Source organism: Coregonus lavaretus (assembly GCF_964263955.1).
Source record: "Coregonus lavaretus genome assembly, chromosome: 9".
NCBI lineage: Eukaryota > Metazoa > Chordata > Actinopteri > Salmoniformes > Salmonidae > Coregonus > Coregonus lavaretus.
The window spans coordinates 9,137,276-9,161,470 of NC_139996.1; the positions used below are offsets into that span (position 1 = coordinate 9,137,276).

General features: G+C 43.8%; 1 protein-coding gene across 1 annotated transcript in view; it reads left to right on the forward strand.

Moving 5' to 3' along the window:
- Positions 1-17,639: 17,639 nt before the first annotated feature.
- LOC311135011 (cytoskeleton-associated protein 5-like) overlaps positions 17,640-24,195 on the forward strand; it is a 36,846-nt gene continuing 30,290 nt past the window's right edge. Inside the window, exons 1-12 of the mRNA XM_084168822.1 lie at positions 17,640-17,867; positions 19,127-19,223; positions 19,810-20,003; positions 20,626-20,832; positions 20,952-21,123; positions 21,419-21,551; positions 22,009-22,109; positions 22,257-22,370; positions 22,493-22,597; positions 22,704-22,793; positions 23,228-23,392; positions 23,626-23,754. Coding sequence (XP_084024948.1) covers positions 19,167-19,223; positions 19,810-20,003; positions 20,626-20,832; positions 20,952-21,123; positions 21,419-21,551; positions 22,009-22,109; positions 22,257-22,370; positions 22,493-22,597; positions 22,704-22,793; positions 23,228-23,392; positions 23,626-23,754 — 1,467 coding nt within the window. The 5' untranslated portion in view covers positions 17,640-17,867; positions 19,127-19,166. The remainder of the gene's footprint in view (positions 17,868-19,126; positions 19,224-19,809; positions 20,004-20,625; positions 20,833-20,951; positions 21,124-21,418; positions 21,552-22,008; positions 22,110-22,256; positions 22,371-22,492; positions 22,598-22,703; positions 22,794-23,227; positions 23,393-23,625; positions 23,755-24,195) is intronic.

Genomic DNA, 24,195 nt, shown 5'->3' on the forward strand with positions numbered 1-24,195 from the left:
TGGCCTCCTCAATCACATATGTGGGAACTCCATCAAGACTGTTGAAAAAGCATTCCAGGTGGAGCTGGTGGAGAGAATGCCAAGAGTGTGAAAAGCTGTCATCAAGGCCAAGGGTGGCTACTTTGAAGAATCTAAAATATAAAATATATTTTGATTTGATTTGCTTAGCACTTTTTTGGTTACTACAATATTCCTTATGTGTTATTTCATAGTTTTGATATATAGTTACTATTATTCTACAATGTAGAAAATAGTAAAAATAAAGATGAGTAGGTTTGTCCAAACCTTTGAACTATATATATATATACAGTGGGGAAAAAAAGTATTTAGTCAGCCACCAATTGTGCAAGTTCTCCCACTTAAAAAGATGAGAGAGGCCTGTAATTTTCATCATAGGTACACGTCAACTATGACAGACAAAATGAGAAAAAGAAATCCAGAAAATCACATTGTAGGATTTTTTATGAATTTATTTGCAAATTATGGTGGAAAATAAGTATTTGGTCAATAACAAATGTTTCTCAATACTTTGTTATATACCCTTTGTTGGCAATGACACAGGTCAAACGTTTTCTGTAAGTCTTCACAAGGTTTTCACACACTGTTGCTGGTATTTTGGCCCATTCCTCCATGCAGATCTCCTCTAGAGCAGTGATGTTTTGGGGCTGTCGCTGGGCAACACAGACTTTCAACTCCCTCCAAAGGTTTTCTATTGGGTTCAGGTCTGGAGACTGGCTAGGCCACTCCAGGACCTTGAAATGCTTCTTACGAAGCCACTCCTTCGTTGCCAGGGCGGTGTGTTTGGGATCATTGTCATGCTGAAAGACCCAGCCACGTTTCTTCTTCAATGCCCTTGCTGATGGAAGGAGGTTTTCACTCAAAATCTCATGATACATGGCCCCATTCATTCTTTCCTTTACACGGATCAGTCGTCCTGGTCCCTTTGCAGAAAAACAGCCCCAAAGCATGATGTTTCCACCCCCATGCTTCACAGTAGGTATGGTGTTCTTTGGATGCAACTCAGCATTCTTTGTCCTCCAAACACGACGAGTTGAGTTTTTACCAAAAAGTTCTATTTTGGTTTCATCTGACCATATGACATTCTCCCAATCCTCTTCTGGATCATCCAAATGCACTCTAGCAAACTTCAGACGGGCCTCGACATGTACTGGCTTAAGCAGGGGGACACGTCTGGCACTGCAGGATTTGAGTCCCTGGCGGCGTAGTGTGTTACTGATGGTAGGCTTTGTTACTTTGGTCCCAGCTCTCTGCAGGTCATTCACTAGGTCCCCCCGTGTGGTTCTGGGATTTTTGCTCACCGTTCTTGTGATCATTTTGACCCCACGGGGTGAGATCTTGCGTGGAGCCCCAGATCGAGGGAGATTATCAGTGGTCTTGTATGTCTTCCATTTCCTAATAATTGCTCCCACAGTTGATTTCTTCAAACCAAGCTGCTTACCTATTGCAGATTCAGTCTTCCTAGCCTGGTGCAGGTCTACAATTTTGTTTCTGGTGTCCTTTGACAGCTCTTTGGTCTTGGCCATAGTGGAGTTTGGAGTGTGACTGTTTGAGGTTGTGGACAGGTGTCTTTTATACTGATAACAAGTTCAAACAGGTGCCATTAATACAGGTAACGAGTGGAGGACAGAGGAGCCTCTTAAAGAAGAAGTTACAGGTCTGTGAGAGCCAGAAATCTTGCTTGTTTGTAGGTGACCAAATACTTATTTTCCACCATAATTTGCAAATAAATTCATAAAAAATCCTACAATGTGATTTTCTGGAAAAAAAATGCTCAGTTTGTCTGTCATAGTTGACGTGTACCTATGATGAAAATTACAGGCCTCATCTTTTTAAGTGGGAGAACTTGCACAATTGGTGGCTGACTAAATACTTTTTTCCCCCACTGTATATATATATATATATATATATATATATATAATATTTATTTTTGTCTCTCTGTGTTTCATAATTTTCATTAAATCACAAGTGGCCAGGCTGAATCTAAATCTCAACTTAGAAATCATCAGAGCGAAGGAAACAGTGCCCCTCTGTCTCAGTAGCATATGTGTAGCCCATGTATCTGAGGCTGTCTGGTCAAAAAGAGTATAACATGATGTTTCCGCCAGTAGCATTAAATTCAGTAGCAAGAGTAGCCAGCTAGCGTTTGGCTTCACTTAATAAAAAAAGTATAAAATAATAGCCAATCAGCGTTGAACGAAGATGAGCGAGCTCAACTCTGAATGGTCTTGGTGCAGCAAAAACAAATGTCAAGGGAGGCCAGTTTGAATTTGGCTTCACTCCAATCAAATCACACCAAGCAAAACGTCACTGTTAGCTTCTGGTCTGTGTCCTGCAGTTGCTTGCTATGGATGGAGATGGGGATCTAGAGTTTCTCTTTCAAAACAACTTTTTAAAATTCATTTGAGCAGCAGCTGAAAATCAAGGAGAATGGGAGGCCTACTCCGAAATTGGATATTGTGCAGGGGAGAGGAGCGCGGGTGGGACCCGATCTTTAAACACTGAGAATTACAATAGAACCAACTGGCTAGCTGGGAGTGCTAGGCTAAATAAGCTGTTTTGCTGGCCATGCCTTCTATTTGACAAGAGCATGTTTGCTCAACAACCCTTGGGCCACCACTGGTTTTTCTGATCTTACAAACCTGGGCAGATCCCTCGACCAGCATGGGAAGAAAAGAAAAAAACATTATGGTGAGCCTGAAACTAAAGCTCTTTGGTTGAGTCCGGATCAAAGAGGCTCTTGATCAGGCCGCAGTGATCAGTGTCCAGAGGCACAACGAACAGGTGAATTAAAACAGAGACATTCTGAAGAAACTGGTCATTGCAGTAATGTACCTGGGACAGCAGGAGCAATGCATTTTGTCAATGCATCTTCAGATTTCGATACTGCCATGGCTGAACACCTTGGGACAAGCACCGTATTTGCAGGTATGTCAAACATCATACAGAATGACATCATACAGAGCATCACAGACGTGATACAAAGTGAAATTGACAGTGAGATCAGTTCAGCACCCTTCATTGCAGTCCAGGTGGATGACACCACAGACATATCCTGCAAATGTCAATTGACAATCATAGCACGCTATGTCAATGATAACGGTGTTAAATGCGAGAGATTCCTGGGGGTTTTCCATGTGAGCACAGAGAGAAACGCAGAAGCGATCATCGCTGTTGTAATGGAAACTATTGCCAAATACAACCAGGCAGCCAAACTCTTCTGCCAGACTTACGACGGGGCAAGCTGCATGTTATGTACCCAGTAGGTCCCTCAGGTCCTCTGGCACTGGCCTTTTAACTATCCCAAAGCCTAGGAACAATGGAGAGGCAGCCTTTAGATATTATGCCCTCAGCCTCTGGAATAGCCTGCCAGAGAACCTGAGGGGGGCCAAAACTGTAAGTGCTGTTATTGTGAAGTGGAAATGTCTAGGAGCAACAAAGGCTCAGCCGCGAAATGGTAGGCCACACAAGCTCACAGAACAGGACCACCGAGTGCTGAAGCGAGTAACGTGTAAAAATCATCTGTCCTTGGTTGCAACACTCACTACTGAGTTCCAAACCACGTCAGGAAGCAACGCCAGCACAAGAACTGTTCGTCGGGAGCTTCATGAAATGGGTTTCCATGGCCAAGCAGCCACACACAAGCCTAAGATCACCATGCGCAATGCCAAGTGTTGGCTGGAGTGGTGTAAAGCTCGCCGCCATTGGACTCTGAAGCAGTGGAAACGCGTTCTCTGGAGTGATGACTCACACTTCACCATCTGGTAGTCCGACGGACGAATCTGGGTTTGGCGGATGCCAGGAAGACGCTACCTGCCCCAATGCATAGTGCCAACTATAAAGTTTGGTGGAGGAGGAATAATGGTCTGGTGCTGTTTTTCATGGTTTGGGCTAGGCCCCTTAGTTCCAGTGAAGGGAAATCTAATACTACAGCACAATGACATTCTAGACAATTCTGTGCTTCCAACTTTGTGGCAACAGTTTGGGGAAGGCCCTTTCATGTTTCAACATGACAATGCCCCTGTGCACAAAGTGAGGTCCATACCGAAATGGTTTGTTGAGATCGGTGTGGAAGAACTTGACTGGCCTGCACAGAACCCTGACCTCAACTCCATCTAACACCTTTGGGATAAACTGTAACACCGACTGTAACTCAGCAAAATCTTTGAAATTGTTGCATTTATATTTTTGTTCAGTTTATAAATTAATGGGTTCAATTAAGAAAACAGTTCCAATAGGATTCTGATAGTGATTGCAAAATCCTATAGAATTGCTAGAATCATATAGGGTCCAATAGTATTACTTTTTATTTCCAATAGGAAAAAAGTAGTCCAGTAGGATTCCAACAGGATTCTAATCGAGGTAACGCAAAATCCGATAGGATTGTGAGAATCCTATGGGATTCTATTGGAAAAATCACTAATTCTATAGGAGTTTTTTACTAAGGATAGGCCAACATTGCTGTTCTGCAGAATGAACAAGTCGTGCGTTCCACCTGGCCACATGGCCACCACATTCAGCAGCGTTTTTTTGGGCATCACATAACCCATCACCTGCACATTTGGAGTGGAAGCATTTTCTGTTCACATAGTTGAAGTCGTTTTGGGAGGGTGCTTTTATGGCAAAATGGGTGCCGTCTATTGCTCTGTTCGTATTTGGGAACCCATTGATGGGAAAGAAACCCCTCTTGACTTTAACCTGTTGTGCGACGTTCATTTCACTGATGATTGCACCCAAAACATTGGCTCATTGAGGGATGTGAGATGCCGATCGCCAAGCTCCCGCTGAAAAGTACCCGTTGCCAAAAACCTGAGGGTGGATAGCACTTTGATGTGCACCGGAATGTGTTTGCTTTTCTAAAGTAGGTCTTAAATCCTCGCAAAGATCCTAAATGATGGGTTTTGGGAGTCTACAGTATATCTGATGAGCCAATCTGTACTTTCTGCAAAAAAGTCCCACCTGTCTCTAAAAACACGCTCTCTGCGAAATGCAGCGTGTGCCAAATCTTCCAACTGAGCAAGATCAGCCATCTCTCATTCGATTTCTCATTATATCAGTATTTTATAGTATTTTAACAATGGTTTCACTTTCACACGTGCCTCTAATTTAACACATTACTGTACTTTATATGGATTATCTGAGAACGTCAGGAGATGACGTGGAAACCGGCCACTAGGGACAACAGTGAGCGCTGTTACAATCAAGTAGGTTTCGTTTTTGCTAGGGCATAGTCCGGCACAGTGGACACGTTATAATACCCATAAAAACAGGGAAATGATTCCAATGGTTTTTCCGCCATTCATTTTTCACATTGTGAATTTTACAAAAAATGCTAATTAATTGTGTGTTTGGTGTAGGCTTACCTTGGCGTAACATTTTGATAGCCGTGTAATTCTCTCTCGGACAAGGTGAGTTTTATCAATATATTCACCTCAATTTACTCTAAAGAATGTGCAATGCTAGCTATTGATGAAAGTGACCTTGTCCGAGAGAGATTTGCACGGTTATCAAAACGTCACGCCAGGGTAAGCCCACACAAAACACAGACCTTATATGAATTAGTTCTAAAATCCCAGATGGAAAAATGAATGGTGAAAAAACGATTGGAACCATTTCCGGGTTTTATGACTCATACTGTCGTACTCAATTGTGGATGGTGTTGGTGGATGGGCGTAAACATCCGCCTCTGGTAAAAAAGGTTACATGTTTGAATCCAGCAATAGAAAGTTGTTTTTGAGATTTTTGTTTTAAGCCTATCCCAAACCTTAACCCTTACCTTAACCATTTGTAGTTAATGCCTAACCTTAATAATTTGTAGTTAATGCCTAAACTTAACCTTAAATACTTTGAAATTTGACATTTGGAACAACTTAGAAATTGGACATTTGAGAAACATTGATGAACGTCTAATTCTGACGTGAGACTGTGAGAGGTTGTTGTTATTGTCATAACAAATGCACTGATGTTGTCAAATTATACACTGAGTGTACTAAACATTATGAACACCTAATATTGAGTCGCACTCCCTTTTTTCAGAAGAGCCTTAATTCGTCTGGGGGTCCTCCCATTTTGGGGGGCATCTAAAGCACATTTCCTACATTTCTACATAATCGAATATGACCCATGGTCCTTCTAGCCCTTCTCTATTTAGAACAACAAAAAGTAAGCAAATAAGCCCACAGTCATTAAACTAGGTAAGATATTATTAAATATGTTTATATGATTGATAAGACTGAACTAGATCATGATAATTCAATAATAAATATTGTGTTTCACCTTTAACCAATAGCCTAACAAATGAACAACTCTTACAAATAAAGTACAAGGACAACTTTTGATTGTCTTTAAGACATCCTCTATATCAAATTTCAGCCAGACCGCCCAGCCAACCCAAGCTGCCTACAAGCCCGACCCCCACCAGTCTAGTCAATAACTCTACTTCCTCCCCATCTTTTTTTTTATGTCTCAAGGGAAAGGTTTGGAAAACAAAAGTTGAATGAAAACACAGATACACCTATACATTAACACACAGAAACAGTACACCCTCCATATAATTCATATCATAGGCCTAATAGTCCTGTAGAGCTCTTTTTACTTGCACACAATATAGCTGGGTCACCCCGTCCTGCCCCTAGGGGTCCACGGCCCTGTAGCGCCCCAACCCAACACACCCCACTCAGCTTTAGGATCTTAGTGAAACATTCATTACTGGTTTCAGGTGTGTTAGGCCAAGGCCAGAGTGACAACAATACAGCAGACCCCCAGGGACAGGACTGAGCAGCCCAGCAGCTAGGGATTGCCTAAATAGGTATCTCCCCTGACGTGGGCATGTTTTCAATACAGACTCCTTTTGTTGTACAGTATTCCATATAAGGCATCCAGACCTTATGAAAGTTGCACAATATACCCTTAATCTTAAAACAAATCAAGTGAAACTGTACATAACTTGACATTTCTTCCATACATTGTGGGAGGATAACCAACCTTCCAGTTAATGGCAATGCATTTATTAGCCACTATAAATGCTAGGTTACACAGTTTCTTCTGATAACAGTCTCCAGTATCAACGTTTCCTAGCAAACAAAAACAGGGAGAAGGGAGAATCTGTAGACATGCTGAGATAAAAGAACATACTCTTTGCCAAAATTCAGCCAGCCTTCACAAGACCACAACATATGCAGAAATGTCCCCTTTTGTGCTTTACACCTCCAGCAGAATAATACAATTTCTGAGTGCATTATATGCAGTTTCACTGGCATATAGTACGTTCTATGGATGGTCTTAAACTGCAGTAATTTATGTCTGAGGTTATATGAACATGACTGGGCATTCTAACATATCTGTATCCATTCATTGTCAACAATAGCGTCTCCCAGGTCTTCCTCACATTCTTGTTTCACATGTTTTGTGTCACCGGGAAAAGCCTCTATCGACCATTGATACAGTTTGGAAATCAACTTTGGAGGTTTGTCAGACTGCCTTAAAATAGTATCTGGCTTGTCCAGTGTTTGCTGGACAGAGAGAATAAAGTGTTGTATCTGCAAAAATTCACCTCACCTCTGTCACAGACTGGTCTTCCCTGGCTGCCTGACTCTGCTGAGACTCCTGTCACCATCGGCTCCTCCTAAAATGAGGCATGACCAATAATTACCTTGGTGTACATTTATACATTATATTATCCAAAAATAGAATCAATGCTTCAATAATTGAAATGACCATTATTCCCAGATCCCAGACTGTAGCTTTAAGCTTAAGCTGCTGTCCTGTAGCTACTGTAGGTCTACCCATCAATTCAAGATGGAACTTTGTATATTTGACTGAATATACTGCAAAATTCACCTGAGCTCCGTAGACTGGTCTTCCCTGGCTGTCTGACCCTGCTGGGACCCCTGTCACCATCTGAACCTGCTAAGACATGATGAGCATAGTGTTGTGTACTGACTGCACTAGAGGGCTACATTTGCGCGGGATGCCTGCTGGACCTGTGGGTCCCGACAGAGATCATTGCGGCGTGGTCAGCATTTTTCATGCTGCAGGCGGAAGCGGGCGGTCATACAGATGACTTTGGGATGAAAATATATTTGTTGTCCCACAGATTATTTTAAAACGGTTGTCTTTCTGCTTTGTATGCATTAGTCTTCCTATTATGTTAAAAACACATTCTTCGCATTATTCACTCAGTCAGAATTGGCTGCTTCAACTTCAGTAGCCTCTCCTCTCCTAGTTCAGTGTGAGAGTTCAAGTGCGCCTAGTTTGTGTCGTCTCATTGAAAGAGAGTAGGCTGCCTACATGGGCGGAAAATCACGTGGCAGTTAACTTGAATATTAAATTAACTTAAATATGATTAGACTGTAGTTTACTACAGTGCCTGTAAATAAATATTGATAATGAAAAGAAGTGGAGGGCGCTCAACCAACTTGAGTTGAAGTGCAATAAAAAAAATATATTTTTCAATAAGTATGGATTACCCATTTATTTGTCTCTGCCTGCAAATCATCCTCCTAAAAGGTAGGCTATATCCTATAGGACTATGCAAAACGTAGCAAGTGTCGCTGTCATCATTCTTGCTGCTTCCAGTTCAGTAGCCATACCTGCAAGAACAGGTGCGTGTGTGGTCTGAATTAAATAGAGTAGGCTTTAGCCTATGTATACATGGGCGGAGAAGCACAGGGCAGTTATCTTTCCAAGGAAATGTACTTCCTAAATAGGCCTATGATTAGGCTATAGTTTACTACATTGCCTAGAAATAGGCCTAAATATTGATCACCCATATTTCTCTGTCTGAAAATCTTCCCACTCCTAAAAGATAGGCTATGAAAATAGCTCAAGAGAAAGTGCAAGTCTCTCCAACTCTGCTCTCTTCAAACTACATCTAGCATATTGGCTGATATAGCCCAGTAATACAATGTAAGGGCCATGTCTGGTAATTTAACCTATTTCTGAAGTTATTTTTGAGCATTTGATATTGCCTATAGGGCGCAAAATTGCTGAGACCACTGCTGGCAAGTGAGCTGCGTCACATACGCCTAAAATAACATTGCGGGACTGCGGTTGGGTTTGGGACCAGTTCTTGCGGTAGCGGGTGTGAGTCGGACAGAAAGCCAGTGGGTGGGGTGCTGGCGGGAGCGGGATGAAGCACAGACCTCTACTGTGCCCCATGACAGTGAAGCCTGTAACGTTAAAGCTGTTTATTACTGTGTCAGTGTGAAAAGTAGGGAATTAGCTTGAGAAATTGACAGATCAATAATGTTATATTGACGTACTAACTAATATAACTCTCATTGCACTGAAAACTTTTGGCCAACTCTCTCTCTAACGGTACGTCAACTGGCAAAAGCTTGCCAAGTTCATTTACTTCTGAAACGTGACAAAACAAAGGCTACAAAACATTTCCATACAAACAACTGCTGTTAGATAGTAATAATAGCCACCTTATATCGCTATCTGACAGATAACTAGAGGCTAGAGCTGGCCTGGCTGTGGTAGCTACTCACTAGCGTAGCTTATTCATTCACCTCAGTCAAGCGGGGATGAAACATTAACTAACGTTGCATGTCAGTTACAATACTAGCTCAGCACTGCGCATAAACACTAGTTTCGTTTTCTTTCTGTTAAATTAAACAGCAGTTACCTTGCCAGCTACATCAGTCAACTAAAGAGTAGCCAGTTTCTGTTCTGCTTCCTTTTACAACTTGGTGAAAGAGCGCAACACGTACACACTGAACTATGCTTAACTCTCCCGTGCTGGTCCAGTCAACCTTCCAGAAGCTTTGCCTTCACACAGTCTGTCAGCCCGCTCTGTGGTGTCGGGCGGTCCTAAATCCAGCCTACCCGACCGCTCGGAGGCGTCCGCATGGTCCTAAAGCACACCTTCGCCGCATTTGTATCACATTCCAATTATAAAACTGGGGGGGACAGTGAAAGTTGCGCCCCTGGTGTATACTGTACATTTTGCATGTATCAATATCGATAACCCACTCCCCCTGTCACAAACACACACCTCCTCTGGTTCCTGAATAGCTGTCAGGTACGGTGTTAAATTGACAAATAGATTAATAACTCAATGACACTTGTATAAAGAAAGTAGAAAGACACAAAGAAATAATGAAATATTATAATTAATATCTCTCTCCCTTGGCTCTAATGTGTCTGAGTATCCTGAACTTGATGGGTATGCTGTTTCCAGGAGTCCATCCATCCATTTGGTTCCTGCTGTTCTGACAACTAAATGTACACTACCGTTCAAAAGTTTGGGGTTACTTAGAAATGTCCTTGTTTTCGAAACAAAAGCAATTTTTTAAAATAACATTAAACTGATCAGAAGTACAGTGTAGACATTGTTAATGTTGTAAATGGCTATTGTAGCTGGAAACGGCTGATTTTTAATGGATTATCTACATAGGCGTACAGAGGCCCATTATCAGCAACCATCAGTCCTGTGTTCCAATGGCACGTTGTGTTTGCTAATCCAAGTTGATCGTTTTAAAAGGCTAATTGATCATTAGAAAACCCTTTTGCAATTATGTAAGCACAGCTGAAAACTGTTGTGCTGATTAAAGAAGCAATAAAACTGGCCTTCTTGAGACTAGTTGAGTATCTGGAGCATCAGCAATTGTGGGTTCGATTACAGGCTCAAAATGGCCAGAAACAAAGAACTTTCTTCTGAAACTCGTCAGTCTATTCTTGTTCTGAGAAATGAAGGCTATTCCATGCAAGATATTGCCAAGAAACTGAAGATCTCGTACAACGCTGTGTACTACTCCCTTCACAGAACAGCGCAAACTGGCTCTAACCAGAATAGAAAGAAGAGTGGGAGGCCCCGGTGTACAACTGAGCAAGAGGACTAATACATTAGAGTGTCTAGTTTGAGAAACAGACGCCTCACAGGTCTTCAACTGGCAGCTTAATTAAATAGTACCCGCAAAACACCAGTCTCAACGTCAACAGTGAAGAGGCGACTACGGGATGCTGACCTTCTAGGCAGAGTTGCAAAGAAAAAGCCATATCTCAGACTGCCCATCTTAATCTTTTATTTTTATTGGCCAGTCTGAGATATGGCTTTTTCTTTGCAACTCTGCCTAGGTCAGCATCCCGGAGTCGCCTTGTCACTGTAATCAGCACAACAGTTTTCAGCTGTGCTAACATAATTGCAAAAGGGTTTTTTAATGATCAATTAGCCTTTTTAAATGATAAACTTGGATTAGCAAACACAACGTGCCATTGATGGTTGCTGATAATGGGCCTCTGTACGCCTATGTAGATATTCCATTTAAAATTATCAGTTTCCAGCTACAATAGCCATTTACAACATTAACAATGTCAACACTGTATTTCGGATCAATTTGATGTTATTTTAATGGACAAAAAAATTGCTTTTCTTTTGAAAACAAGGAAACGTCTAAGTGACCCCAAACCTTTGAACGGTAGTGTATGTGTGTATTCCATGTCTTTAGAAATCATACAATGAGGCAAGATCAGAACATGGATGTTATGTGGGCAGCTTGTCTCTCCCTTTTCTGTTTCCCTTCCTCCTTGTTTTGTCCCCTCTTTGTCTGTTGTATCTGTATGTGTATTTGTCCCCATTATGTGGGTGTGTCTGGAGTGGATCGGGGGGCGTGCTCAGGATCTGCCTCTCCTGTGCAGCTGCGGGTTGTTTCCAGTGATTCCTGCCTACGCAGCTGCATCCTATTCTCTCATCAACCTGCACTACTAATTCCTGGGCATGGCTCTCCACCGGCGCCAGATCGTTGTTCTTACCAGAGCGGTAACTTGGCTCACCAGTAGAGTTAAATTGTCTTTGTCTTCAGCCTGGCTCTTTACTCTCCTTAACCTGTCGTTTGTTTTGTCTTCAGTTCAGACATACCTCCCAACCTGCCTTCCTGCCTGCCGGCCTGCCTGCCTGCCTGCCTCAGCCTCTCCTTCCTCCGGAGCCGACTAGCCCACTCTGTTCCTTTTCTTCAGTTGTTTTTGGACTAAGACAAATTGAACTTTTATTAAAATAATTTTTGTTTCTTCCACTCCCTTAGTCGTGTTTGTTTCTCTGAGTGCTGGGTTGAACCATAGCCTAACAGAACGATCTGGCCATGGACCCAACAGAGAAACAGCACGGGGCAAACGAAGACAGCTTCCAACAAGCTATCCAGGCTCAAGGAACGTTGCTAGGACAGCATGACCAATTGATTCGGACTCTTTTGGAAGATAATCATCAACTGCTGAACCAGGTGACTCAGTTAACTACACAAGTCTCTAAATTGTCTGTTATCAGTTCTCCATCTCTCTCTGACCCCCAGTTTGATGCACCCCAAGTTGTTTCCTCTGACATTATGCAGGCTTCGTTCCATCGGGAACCCCCTATCACGTCGCCTGAACCGTTCAATGGAGAATTGGACAAGTGCCGGGGATTTTTGCTTCAGTGTGACTTGATTTTTCGGCAGAGACCACTGTCGTTTTCTACTGATTCCTCTAAGGTACATTATGTTCTGGGGCTGTTAAGAGGGAGAGCTCTGGTTTGGGCTGAGGCTGTGTGTTCAAATCAAACTTTGACTGGATTGACTTTTGCTGATTTTTCTGCTAAATTGAAGACTGTTTTTGACCATGTGGGTAATTCCTCCAAGATACTTTTTAATTTGAGGCAGGGTTCTAACAGTGTGGCTGAGTACTCTATTGAGTTCTGGACTTTGGCAGCGGACTCCAAGTGGAACAATGTGGCACTTCAAGGAGCATTTCTAAACGGTTTGAATGAAGCCATTAAGGATGAACTGGCTGCTCGTGACGAGCCACATGATTTACATTCTCTCGTTTCCCTGTCCATTAAGCTAGACAACCGGTTGCGGGAGAGGCGTTCCCCAGTCTTCAACCACTCGAGTCTCGCCTCCCCGGAGCCGGCAGCTTCTTGTTCCTGATCCCATCCCGAGCACAGAGGAGGAACCAATGCAAGTGGGTCGAGCTCGACTACCTCCAGCAGAGCGGCAACGGCGCCTCCAGGCGGGTGAGGGCCTGTACTGTGGAGACGCCACACACATTCTGGCTACATGCCCTAAGCGACCAAAAGACAAGGCTCGCTCGTAACGGTGGGTCTACTTGCGAGCCCAGAGTTAGATCCTGAACCCATCATTCCCCGATTACAAGTACCTGTAACCTTACGTTTCCAGAGTCATTCCCTGCCACTCTCAGCTCTCATAGACTCAGGTGCAGAAGACAACTTTATTAGCCACCAGTTCGTTACACAAGCTCCTATCCCCATGGAGCCACTACCTACCCCCATTCGGGTCACAGCCCTTGATGGGCGCCTCCTCGCGGAGATAACTCATCAAACCACCCCCGTTTCCCTAGTGATTTCTGGCAATCATTGTGAAAGCATTCAGTTAAGAGTTATGTCTGGCTCAGCTACCTCCCTAATCCTTGGCTTCCCCTGGTTGGCTCTTCACAACCCACAAATTGATTGGACACATCACACCATTCTCAGTTGGAGCACTAACTGCCATTCAGAGTGCCTTAGGTCAGCGGTTCCCCCCACTAAGTGTAACCCAACTCATCCCTCAGCTCCTCTCGATCTGTCATCTGTCCCCAAAGAATACCATGACTTAGCGGAGGTTTTCAGTAAGGACAAGGCTCTGTCTCTACCACCACATAGGCCTTATGATTGCCCTATTGAACTGCTTACTGGTGCTCCCTTGCCCTCTAGTCGCTTATACAATCTGTCCCGACCGGAAAGAGAGGCAATGGAGCAGTATATTGGTGATTCTCTGGCCTCGGGCATAATCCGTCCCTCGTCGTCTCCTTTGGGTGCAGGTTTCTTTTTCATTGAAAAGAAAGACAAGTCATTACGCCCCTGTATCGATTTCAGGGGTTTAAACAACATAACTGTTAAAAACAAGTATCCCCTTCCACTCATCAACTCAGCTTTTGAACCTCTGTATGGCGCCACAGTTTTCTCCAAGCTCGACCTCAGGAACGCTTATCACCTTGTCAGAATCCGAAAGGGAGATGAGTGGAAAACCGCTTTCAACACTCCACTGGGGCATTTTGAGTATTTGGTCATGCCCTTTGGGCTCTCAAACGCCCCTGCTGTATTCCAAGCCATGGTGAACGATGTTCTTAGGGATTTTTTGAACCGTTTTGTCTTTGTATACCTGGATGATATTCTTGTTTTTTCCAAGTCACCCGAGGAGCATGAGTCACACGTCCGTCAAGTCCTTCAACGGCTCTTGGAGAATAAGCTGTACGTCAAAGCAGAAAAGTGTGAGTTCCACAAACAGTCTACATCGTTCCTTGGTTTCATCATTGAGAGCGGGCAGGTGAAGGCGGACCCCGAGAAGATCCGGGCAGTGACGGAATGGCCCACACCCACCACCCGTAAGCAACTTCAACGATTTTTGGGCTTTGCTAATTTCTACCGTAGATTCATTAAGGGTTTTAGTAAAGTGGTGGCACCCCTTACTAGACTCACATCCCCAAAAGTCCCTTTTCTGTGGTCCCCTGAGGCGGAGCAGGCGGTAGGGGTTTTGAAGGAACTGTTTTCCACCTCCCCCGTGTTGATACACCCCAATACCTCTCTGCAGTTTATTGTGGAGGTGGACGCGTCTGACTCAGGTGTGGGAGCAGTCCTCTCCCAGCGCTCCCCCACTGACCAAAAGCTTCACCCCTGTGCTTTTTTCTCCAAGAAATTGTCACCCACAGAACGGAATTACGACGTTGGAAACCGGGAACTGCTGGCGGTCAAGCTAGCACTGGAAGAATGGCGGCACTGGCTGGATGGAGCTGAACTGCCGTTTGTGGTCTGGACAGACCACAAAAACTTGGCTTACATCCAAGCCACTAAGAGACTCAACTCACGCCAAGCCAGATGGGCCCTGTTTTTTAGTAGGTTTAACTTTATTCTTACATACAGACCGGGGTCAAGAAATGTTAAACCAGATGCTTTGTCCCGCCAGTTTTCTGACCCTTCGGAGACCAGCGAGCCTGAGGCAGTCCTACCTTCCTCATGCGTCGTGGCGGCAGTACAGTGGGAGATCGAGTCTCTTGTGAAGACTGCACTTGCCATGGACCCGGGACCGGGTGATGGACCTCCCAACCTACTCTTTGTTCCCGAGACGGTCCGGTCTCAGGTGTTGCAGTGGATTCACACCTCCCGTTTTGCTGGTCACCCTGGGATGAGACGCACGTTGACGCTGCTTAGGAGACATTTTTGGTGGCCTTCAATGGAAACTGACGTTCGGGCTTTTGTGGCAGCCTGTTCAACCTGTGCTCGGGGCAAAGCCTCCCATCAGTCCCCTTCGGGGCTCCTGCTACCCCTCCCAGTTCCCAGCCGTCCCTGGTCCCACATAGCCATGGATTTTGTCACCGGCCTACCCAAGTCTGAAGGTAATGATACTATACTTACCATTGTGGACAGATTCTCTAAATCTGTTCACTATATAGCATTACCAAAATTACCGTCTGCCAGTGAGACAGCGGACCTCCTAGTCCAACATGTATTCCGTCCCCATGGAATACCTGTGGACATCGTATCTGATAGAGGCCCACAGTTTACTTCCCGTGTTTGGAAGGTGTTCTGTTCTGCTTTGGGTGCTTCCGTTAGTCTGTCCTCAGGGTTTCATCCCCAGACCAACGGTCAAACAGAAAGAGCCAATCAAAACCTCGAAGCAACCCTTCGTTGTGTGGCTGCTCAACATCCATCATCCTGGGCCAAACATCTGCCTTGGATAGAGTACGCCCACAACTCCCTCACCACCTCTGCCACCGGCCTTTCACCCTTCGAAGTAACCATGGGTTATCAACCCCCTCTGTTTCCTGCTCAGGAGAAGGAATTGGCTGTTCCTTCGGTTCAGGAGAACCTCCGCCGCTGCCAGAGTGTGGAGCGACGCTCGGGAAGCGTTGCTTCGGACCACCGACAGGAACAAGACGACAGCGGATAGGAGCAGGACTCCCGCACCTGTGTTTCATCCTGGTCAAGAAGTTTGGCTGTCATCTAAGAACGTACCTCTTCGTACCAAATCACGCAAGCTGTCTCCTCGGTACCTGGGTCCGTTTGTGGTGGAGTCCATCGTTAACCCTGCTGCGGTTCGTTTGAAGTTGCCTTCAGCCATGAAGATACACCCTACTTTCCACGTCTCCCAACTGAAACCTGTGTCCTCCAGTCTTTTGTGTCCGCCGGCAGATCCACCTCCACCTGTTCGCCTCATTGACGACCATCCGGCCTACACCGTCAGTAGGCTCCTGGACTCTCTGAGGCGGGGTAGGGGTCTCCAATACCTAGTCGATTGGGAAGGTTATGGACCAGAGGAGAGGTCTTGGGTCCCTAAGCGTTTTGTGTTGGATCCTCAGCTGATCACGGACTTCCATCACGACAACCCTGACAGGCCTGGTGGGTCGCCAGGTGGCGACCATTGAGGGGGGGGGGGGGGTACTGTTATGTGGGCAGCTTGTCTCTCCCTTTTCTGTTTCCCTTCCTCCTTGTTTTGTCCCCTCTTTGTCTGTTGTATCTGTATGTGTGTTTTTCCCCATTATGTGGGTGTGTCTGGAGTGGATCGGGGGGCGTGCTCAGGATCTGCCGCTCCTGTGCAGCTGCGGGTTGTTTCCAGTGATTCCTGCCTACGCAGCTGCATCCTATTCTCTCATCAACCTGCACTACTAATTCCTGGGCATGGCTCTCCACCGGCGCCAGATCGTTGTTCTTACCAGAGCGGTAACTTGGCTCACCAGTAGAGTTAAATTGTCTTTGTCTTCAGCCTGGCTCTTTACTCTCCTTAACCTGTCGTTTGTTTTGTCTTCAGTTCAGACATACCTGCCGGCCTGCCTGCCTGCCTGCCTCAGCCTCTCCTTCCTCCGGAGCCGACTAGCCCACTCTGTTCCTTTTCTTCAGTTGTTTTTGGACTAAGACAAATTGAACTTTTATTAAAATAATTTTTGTTTCTTCCACTCCCTTAGTCGTGTTTGTTTCTCTGAGTGCTGGGTTGAACCATAGCCTAACAATGGAGGCAAGATAAGCCATTGTCCTCTCAGTATTATCATGGATACACCAACGTGCAAGTACACAAAACTGAAATGTACCTGTACAAGCTTACAGCATACTGTTACAGTATACCATATCAATAGATTATATGTCTATGCTATGCTATTCTATGTATACATCAGTCAATGAGTGAAATATATGTACTGTAGGCAGATATCAAGGCCAGGGCAAGCAGGAGAAGGCAGGCAAGGCAGAGAAACGAAGGGACAGGTGGACTGAAGACAGTAGAGAGCAGCAAGCTCACCTCAGGGCAGGCAGTGGTATTAGTTTGAGGACTGATTCATGAACCCTCAGGCCCTGGGGATGAAATTGAAAAGACCATGCTCATTATGTCTGTCTGTACCTTCACAGTTTCAGGGCTGACATTATGTTCAATGCATATGCCGTGAGCTGTATGCAGATATGCAATGTGCTCTATGAGCAGGAATTGGCATCAGAATAATTGTCATTGAATGTTGCCATGTATGCGAAGTTTGGTTGAGGTCTAAAAATCTTTGTTTTTAACTGGCAATGACGTAGTGTGACTGCTTGAGGCGGTGCCCCTCTCTGTGGAGTTTGGCCACTCCCTCTGACTCTCCGCCCTTGGAGGCGTTTCAAAGCTTGCAGAGAGTAATGATCACATATCGTCTCCATCTATATAACGTTAGCTAGCTAACGTCATTTTGCCAACCAGAAAGACCACCCAGGTAACCAAAAGGCCTGTATTCATTGTTTTGCGTGTTAGCGACATACTGAGAGGCGAGCCCGCGCTTCCACTCTTCGACATTATTCTGCTCAGTGCTGCGATTTCTGGGCCCTGTGGTGCGCGGATGGAATAGCTTTGTGGCAGACAATAGTGAGTCCTATTGGGTGCATATGCCAGCTTAATACAATGTCATCATGGCTTATATTTTACTCTACGCTATACTGGTTGGTGAGAAAGTATAGTTGTAAATAGTCAAAACGGTTGGTTGGGTTTTGGACGTGTTGACAGGCCCATCTAGCAAAGTTGCGAGCTACTGTTGCTAACCATTATTAGCTAGCTTCAGCTTGATGTTGTCAGCTGATGTTTGCAACAACAGTCTTAGCTTAGCATCGTTAGGTAACTAGCTAACTATATGTGCATTGGTCCTTAACACTGGGCTGCTTGTTTCTAAAGTACATATATCGTTATTTGATTTGTTACCTAACATAGCTGGACTACATGCGGGCAAGTTTCTATCAGCAATGTTTATCATTAGCTAACTTGCTAACGTTAGCTAGCTAGCTACCTAACGTTAGCTAGTTAACCTATTGAGATTGCGTTGAAGATGGAGCCTTTGCCAAACGTTTTTCCATCATGCCATGTGTTTATTGTGTTATCATTGACCACACTATATTTGGCATTACATTGCTAGCTAGTTAAATCAATGTTTGCTAGTGTCGCAGACTTGCAGTTAACTAATGTAGCTAGCTAGTTAGAGTAGCTAAGCCATATAACCTTACCCAGCAACAAAAATTGAACTCGCCCCAGCCAGCCAGTCTGACATATCATAGCTTGGCAGACTCTGTTGCCATGGTTTTGGGCAAATCTTTACATATATATGGTTCTGTTTGCAAGTAACTAATTTGGCTAGCTAGTTAGATAACTAGCCATATGGATAGATGGCTAACATATTGTTGAAGATATATGCACTTCATGTGTTAAAGCTGTTTACCCCAAAGTGTATGGATCAATATGAAATCTGACATGGCAGCCTCTCTCCTGAGAATGCATTAGGATAGAATCACATGGTTTGTCCTTTCAAATAGAGCTGTAGCACAGCCATTTTAACCACATAACTAGCTGGCTATTGTAATGGATACGTTTTGTCTTTAGATCTCTACTCAAACATTGCATTAGGCAAGCTAATGGTTCTACTGAATTATGGCTGCACTTTGCACACAAGTGCTATTGGTGCAGGCCAGAGTATCATACTGATGCTTTCATGAATAAATTGCATGATGTTTTCTAAATTCACATTAGTATGATAACTATGGAAATTACCGTACTATTGACATACGAGCACTCATTCCAAATTAAAATAATGTCACATAAAAAATGGTGACTAACACTTTTTCATATTTCCCTTACAGTTGAATTTGTAAGGCCAAAGGCAAACACACAGAGGTCATCATGGGTGACGACAGTGAGTGGATGAAGTTGCCCATTGACCAGAAGTGTGAACACAAGGTGATTTACCCCTTTAACACACACACACACACACACACACACACACACACACACACACACACACACACAATAAGACAAACCTGACTTTCCTCAGTGTTGAGTCCTTGCTGGATGTTTTTCAGCAGCTGTGGTTTTGTTTCATAAAATGTTATCCAATAGCAAACCCAGCATTCTCATTGTAAGCTCATTTATAGAGCAGCTTTTCTTGAACTTGTTTACTTCCACAAAAACATCTCATTTAGACTGGATTTCCAGCAGCATAGAGCTAGACTGGAGAAGGCTTATTGGCTTCTTCCAAAAGGATAACTTAAAACCCAGTGACGCTTATGATTTGATAGTTTCTAATCCCTGTCTTCAGAGTTTCTCTCAAATGATCAAACCACTTACACTGACTGCTTCAATCACAATGGATGATATGCTAGGCCAAACAACTACCAAAGAAGGCCCGTTTTAAATTAGTTTCTCTACCCTGTCATTCCAACTAGAATCTGGATCACATCATCCTATCCCTTAGTTATAAACTCTAAATTACCTTGACTCCCTCTCCTCACAATGCTCACTGTTCTCCTGCTTCATCCCAACCAAGGTGTGGAAAGCCAGACTAAATGGATATGAAGATGCCCTGAAGCTCTTCCAGCGTATAGAGGACGAGAAGAGCCCAGAATGGGGCAAATACCTGGGCCTGCTTAAGAAGTTTGTGACAGACTCGAACGCTGTGGCTCAGCTCAAGGGCCTCGAGGCAGCACTTGCTTACGTTGAGAATGCTCATTTGGCTGGCAAGTAAGTACTAAACCTACATCAGTTATCTGACTACACGGATTGTACTGTGTAAAAATAAGTAATAAATAACTTGTTCTCCGTCTTCAGGCTACTTGAATATTTCCTGATGTAAACACTGTTTAAAGAAGTAATGCATTGCCTTAACTTATAGCCTGGGTCTACAGGTTAGGTGAATACATAGAATTAAAATACATGACTCATCGTAATTCTATGGGTGAATATATCTACATGATCTCCCGGTGAAAGCTTTCTGTTTGTGTTATAAGTACTGCTCTCTGTGTGAATATGGGCTTGTTGTGGAAAGCTCCAGTGAGCTGCAACACAGTCAGGAGAAATGTGATGCCTGCCTGATATTTATTTATGGATCGAGTCAGTCTGACATCAGATCCATCTATTGTGTGCAGCCTATTGGGCAAGGGTTACGCTATTGAATGACTGGTAGATCCTCTTGAGTTTAGCTAAAAGGTGGGATTTCCAGATTACCTCTTTTACACCTGGACAGCTTCTGGTTATGAACAACATGGTATTATATTGTAAAAAAACAAGCACTTGCATTCTACAATGGTATCCAATGTAAAATTGGCTAAGTATTCTTCTTCTCTGGATTTTGCTTGTGTTCCAGAACATCAGGAGAGGTGGTGTCTGGAGTGGTCAGTAAAGTGTTTAACCAGCCTAAAGCCAGGGCCAAAGAGCTTGGCTCAGACATCTGCCTCATGTACATAGAAATCGAGAAGGCTGAGGTGGTTCAGGATGAGCTCATCAAAGGCCTCGATAACAAAAACCCCAAGATTGTTGTCACCTGTATTGAAACTTTAAGGAGGGCACTTAGGTGAGTTGTTAAACTTCCTAGTTTCATATATATATATATATTTTCTTTACCCTAGCTATTATGTCATTACATACATAGGCCTAAATTCTGAAATGTAACATGATTTGTTTCATTTCCAGTGAATTTGGCTCCAAAATTATTACCCTGAAGCCAGTGGTGAAAGTTTTGCCCAAACAGTTTGAGTCGAGAGAAAAGGCGGTCCGAGACGAGGCCAAACTACTAGCAGTAGAGATCTATAAATGGATCCGGGATGCTCTGCGACCTCCTCTCCAGGGCATCAACTCTGTTCAGGTGAGATGACACTTCTGAACACTTTCATACAGAGGCTCTTTCTCAATTCATCTTTCCTCAATTTCTCACATCCCCTCTCCTCTCCACCTTCTCAAAACTCATAGGAGAAGAAGTTCTGAGGGGAGGGACTTTGGACCTTCTCCAATAATAGGATTATAGCATGGAATCGTGGAAAGACTAATTGAGATGCAGCCAGAGTTTCTCTATGCTCATATGCAATATGGGTCTCCCAAAATGCCGGAACAACGATGAATGGGATGTCTAACAGTTGTGTTTCTTCCTCTTTCTTTCAAAGTTGAAAGAGCTGGAAGAGGAGTGGGTGAAGCTGCCGACGACGGCCCCTAAACAGAGCCGCTTCCTCCGCTCCCAGCAGGCCCTCAAGGCCAAGTTTGAACAGCAGCAGGCGGCTGGAGGAGACGAGGCAGACGGTAAGCTTTATCAGAAATAGTTTTGATGTTCACATTTAAGTATTTTACCCCCTTTTTTCCTAGCCTGGGTGCCAGTGTGTTTGTGCTATCTTGCCCACTCCTTATGGAAATGTTGGCTAGATGGCACAAACAGTTCTGTGACTAGGCTGCTTTTTACCCCCTGCAGCTTAATTCCATTTGTGGAACGGTTGATCTTCATCGATGGCTTTTGAGGGTGAATTTGTGCTATGCTTTATATCTGTGAAAGTTAACTTGAAATGCCCAGGTGTTGTTGACAGACAAGAAGGTTGACGTATGATGGAAACTGGTCTTGAGAAAGGCCTTTGTGCTGAAACGTCGACATCAAACCGTCTCCAATATATCCCCTCGTCTTGTTTACTTTTTGTTCTATAATCTTACTAATGAGATGGGTCTAGGCCTACAATATCAGACGGTCTCAGTCTGTAAACTCTTTCAGGAGATGACCATGACAAACCTGCACCTCAGGTTGATCCTTATGAGCTGCTGGAACCAGTGGAGATCCTCTCAAAACTACCTAAAGACTTCTATGACAAAATTGTAAGTTTGGGCACCAGTGTTTTAGGAAAGGCCCTAGTGGATCTATGGATGTGATATAATGCTGAATGCTTCTAAATTCTTTTATATTATAAGGTTGAATGCAAATGTGTTTCTTGTAACAACGATCTGATTTTTATCTGACCATAGGAGGCCAAAAAATGGCAGGAGAGGAAAGAGGCCATGGAAGCGTTGGAGACCTTGGCTAAAAATCCTAAATTGGAGAATGGTGACTATGGGGACTTAGTCAGAGCATTAAAAAAGGTACAGTAACATGCATATCTGCTTCATGGGGATGCCAGGGATCCTGGGAAATGGAATGTGTCTCAAGGAAGTAGGTCGGTCGGACAATGAAAAATCTACTGAGCAACTGTCTTGTTACCCAGGTTATTGGAAAAGATGCGAATGTTATGTTGGTGACCTTGGCAGCCAAATGTTTGGCTGGACTAGCTGCTGGGCTCCGGAAGAAGTTTGGAACATATGCAGGACATGTAAGTTAACTAGCTAGCTATCCTCAAGGCAGTGGGAACATCTCTTTATACATCTTGATTTCTGACAAAAAGGAGAAATACTTAGCGCGTAACATATGTTTTCAAGGTGGTGCCAACTATTTTAGAAAAGTTTAAAGAGAAGAAACCTCAAGTGGTCCAGGCCTTGCAAGAGGCTATTGATGCAGTCTTCCTTACTGTGAGTATACTATCATCCAGTGTAGATACGTATACATTGCATTTGGATTACTGTTATAGTGCTATTTGGGTTGTTAATTGGATTATTTCCACAATTTCTTGATTTCAATAAAAAAAATAAAAAAAAATATTGATTATTTGTGTACTTGTTTGACATTATACTGCATTGTTAGGAGCTAGTAACATAAGTGTGTTGCTGCACCCGCTATAACATCTGCTAAACTGTGTACACGACCAATAAACTTTGATTTGACTATATCTATATGTGAATTAACTGGTCAAAGTTTGGATATTCAATCAAAGATCCATCAGATGTTGTGTGTGTTTTGAGATATTATTTGTTTGATAATGATTTGATCCAGTTAAAACATTCCAGGCTGCCTCTGTATATTTTCAATGTCTTGTTTTTGACACAATGCTATCACTGTTTTTCAGACAACTCTCCAGAATATCAGTGAGGATGTATTGGGGGTGATGGACAATAAGAACCCTTCCATCAAACAACAGGCCTCTCTGTTCCTGGCCAGAAGCTTCCGCCACTGTACCCAAACCACATTGCCGAAGAGCATGCTCAAAGCTTTCTGCCCTGCATTTCTCAAGGTATCTGAACATTTCCTATTTCTAAACAGGCAAATTCAGGGCTGGTTTCCCAGACACAGATTAAGCCTAGTCCTGGACTAAAAATCATGCTTAGTCTAGCTTTTTTTTGTCCAGGACTAGGCTTAATCTGTGTCTGGGAAAATGGCCCTCTGTGTTCAAATTATGTCCTCCAATTTGTGAATGAGTGTGTGGAATAATGCTCCTACTCCCCATCTCTCGATTAACCCTCTCAGCAAGTGAATGATTCGGCCCCAGAGGTGAGAGATGCTGCGTATGAAGCTTTGGGTACAGCCATGAAGGTGGTGGGTGAGAAGGCTGTCAACCCATTCCTGGCTGATCTTGATAAACTCAAGCTTGACAAGGTGAGGCAAGGCTAGGGATGTTGCGGTGACCGTATTACCGCCACACCGGCAGTCACGAGTCATGAAGGCAGTCAAATTCCACGTGACCGTTTAGTCATGGAAATTAGGCTTCTCCAAGGTCTGATTCTGCTGATGGTCATTAGTAGCCTACCAAACTTGCTAACTGCCTGGTACTCAGCACTCTATTTCCCCTCTAATCACTCTGACATCAATGCAAATGTAATCGAAATCTAATCAAACACTTCATGAGAGCCCATGAGCTCATGTGGCACAACATTTCTATTGCTATGCAATTGTGTGAGAAAACAGAGTGATGGCCTCTATTAAAAAGAGGAGGATCCCATCAGCTTTCTATAGGCTAGGCCTACTATATTTATTTCTCAACTTTCCTAATATTAAGCACATTGCTTCTCTTTACAACAGGAGTATAGCCTACCTGGC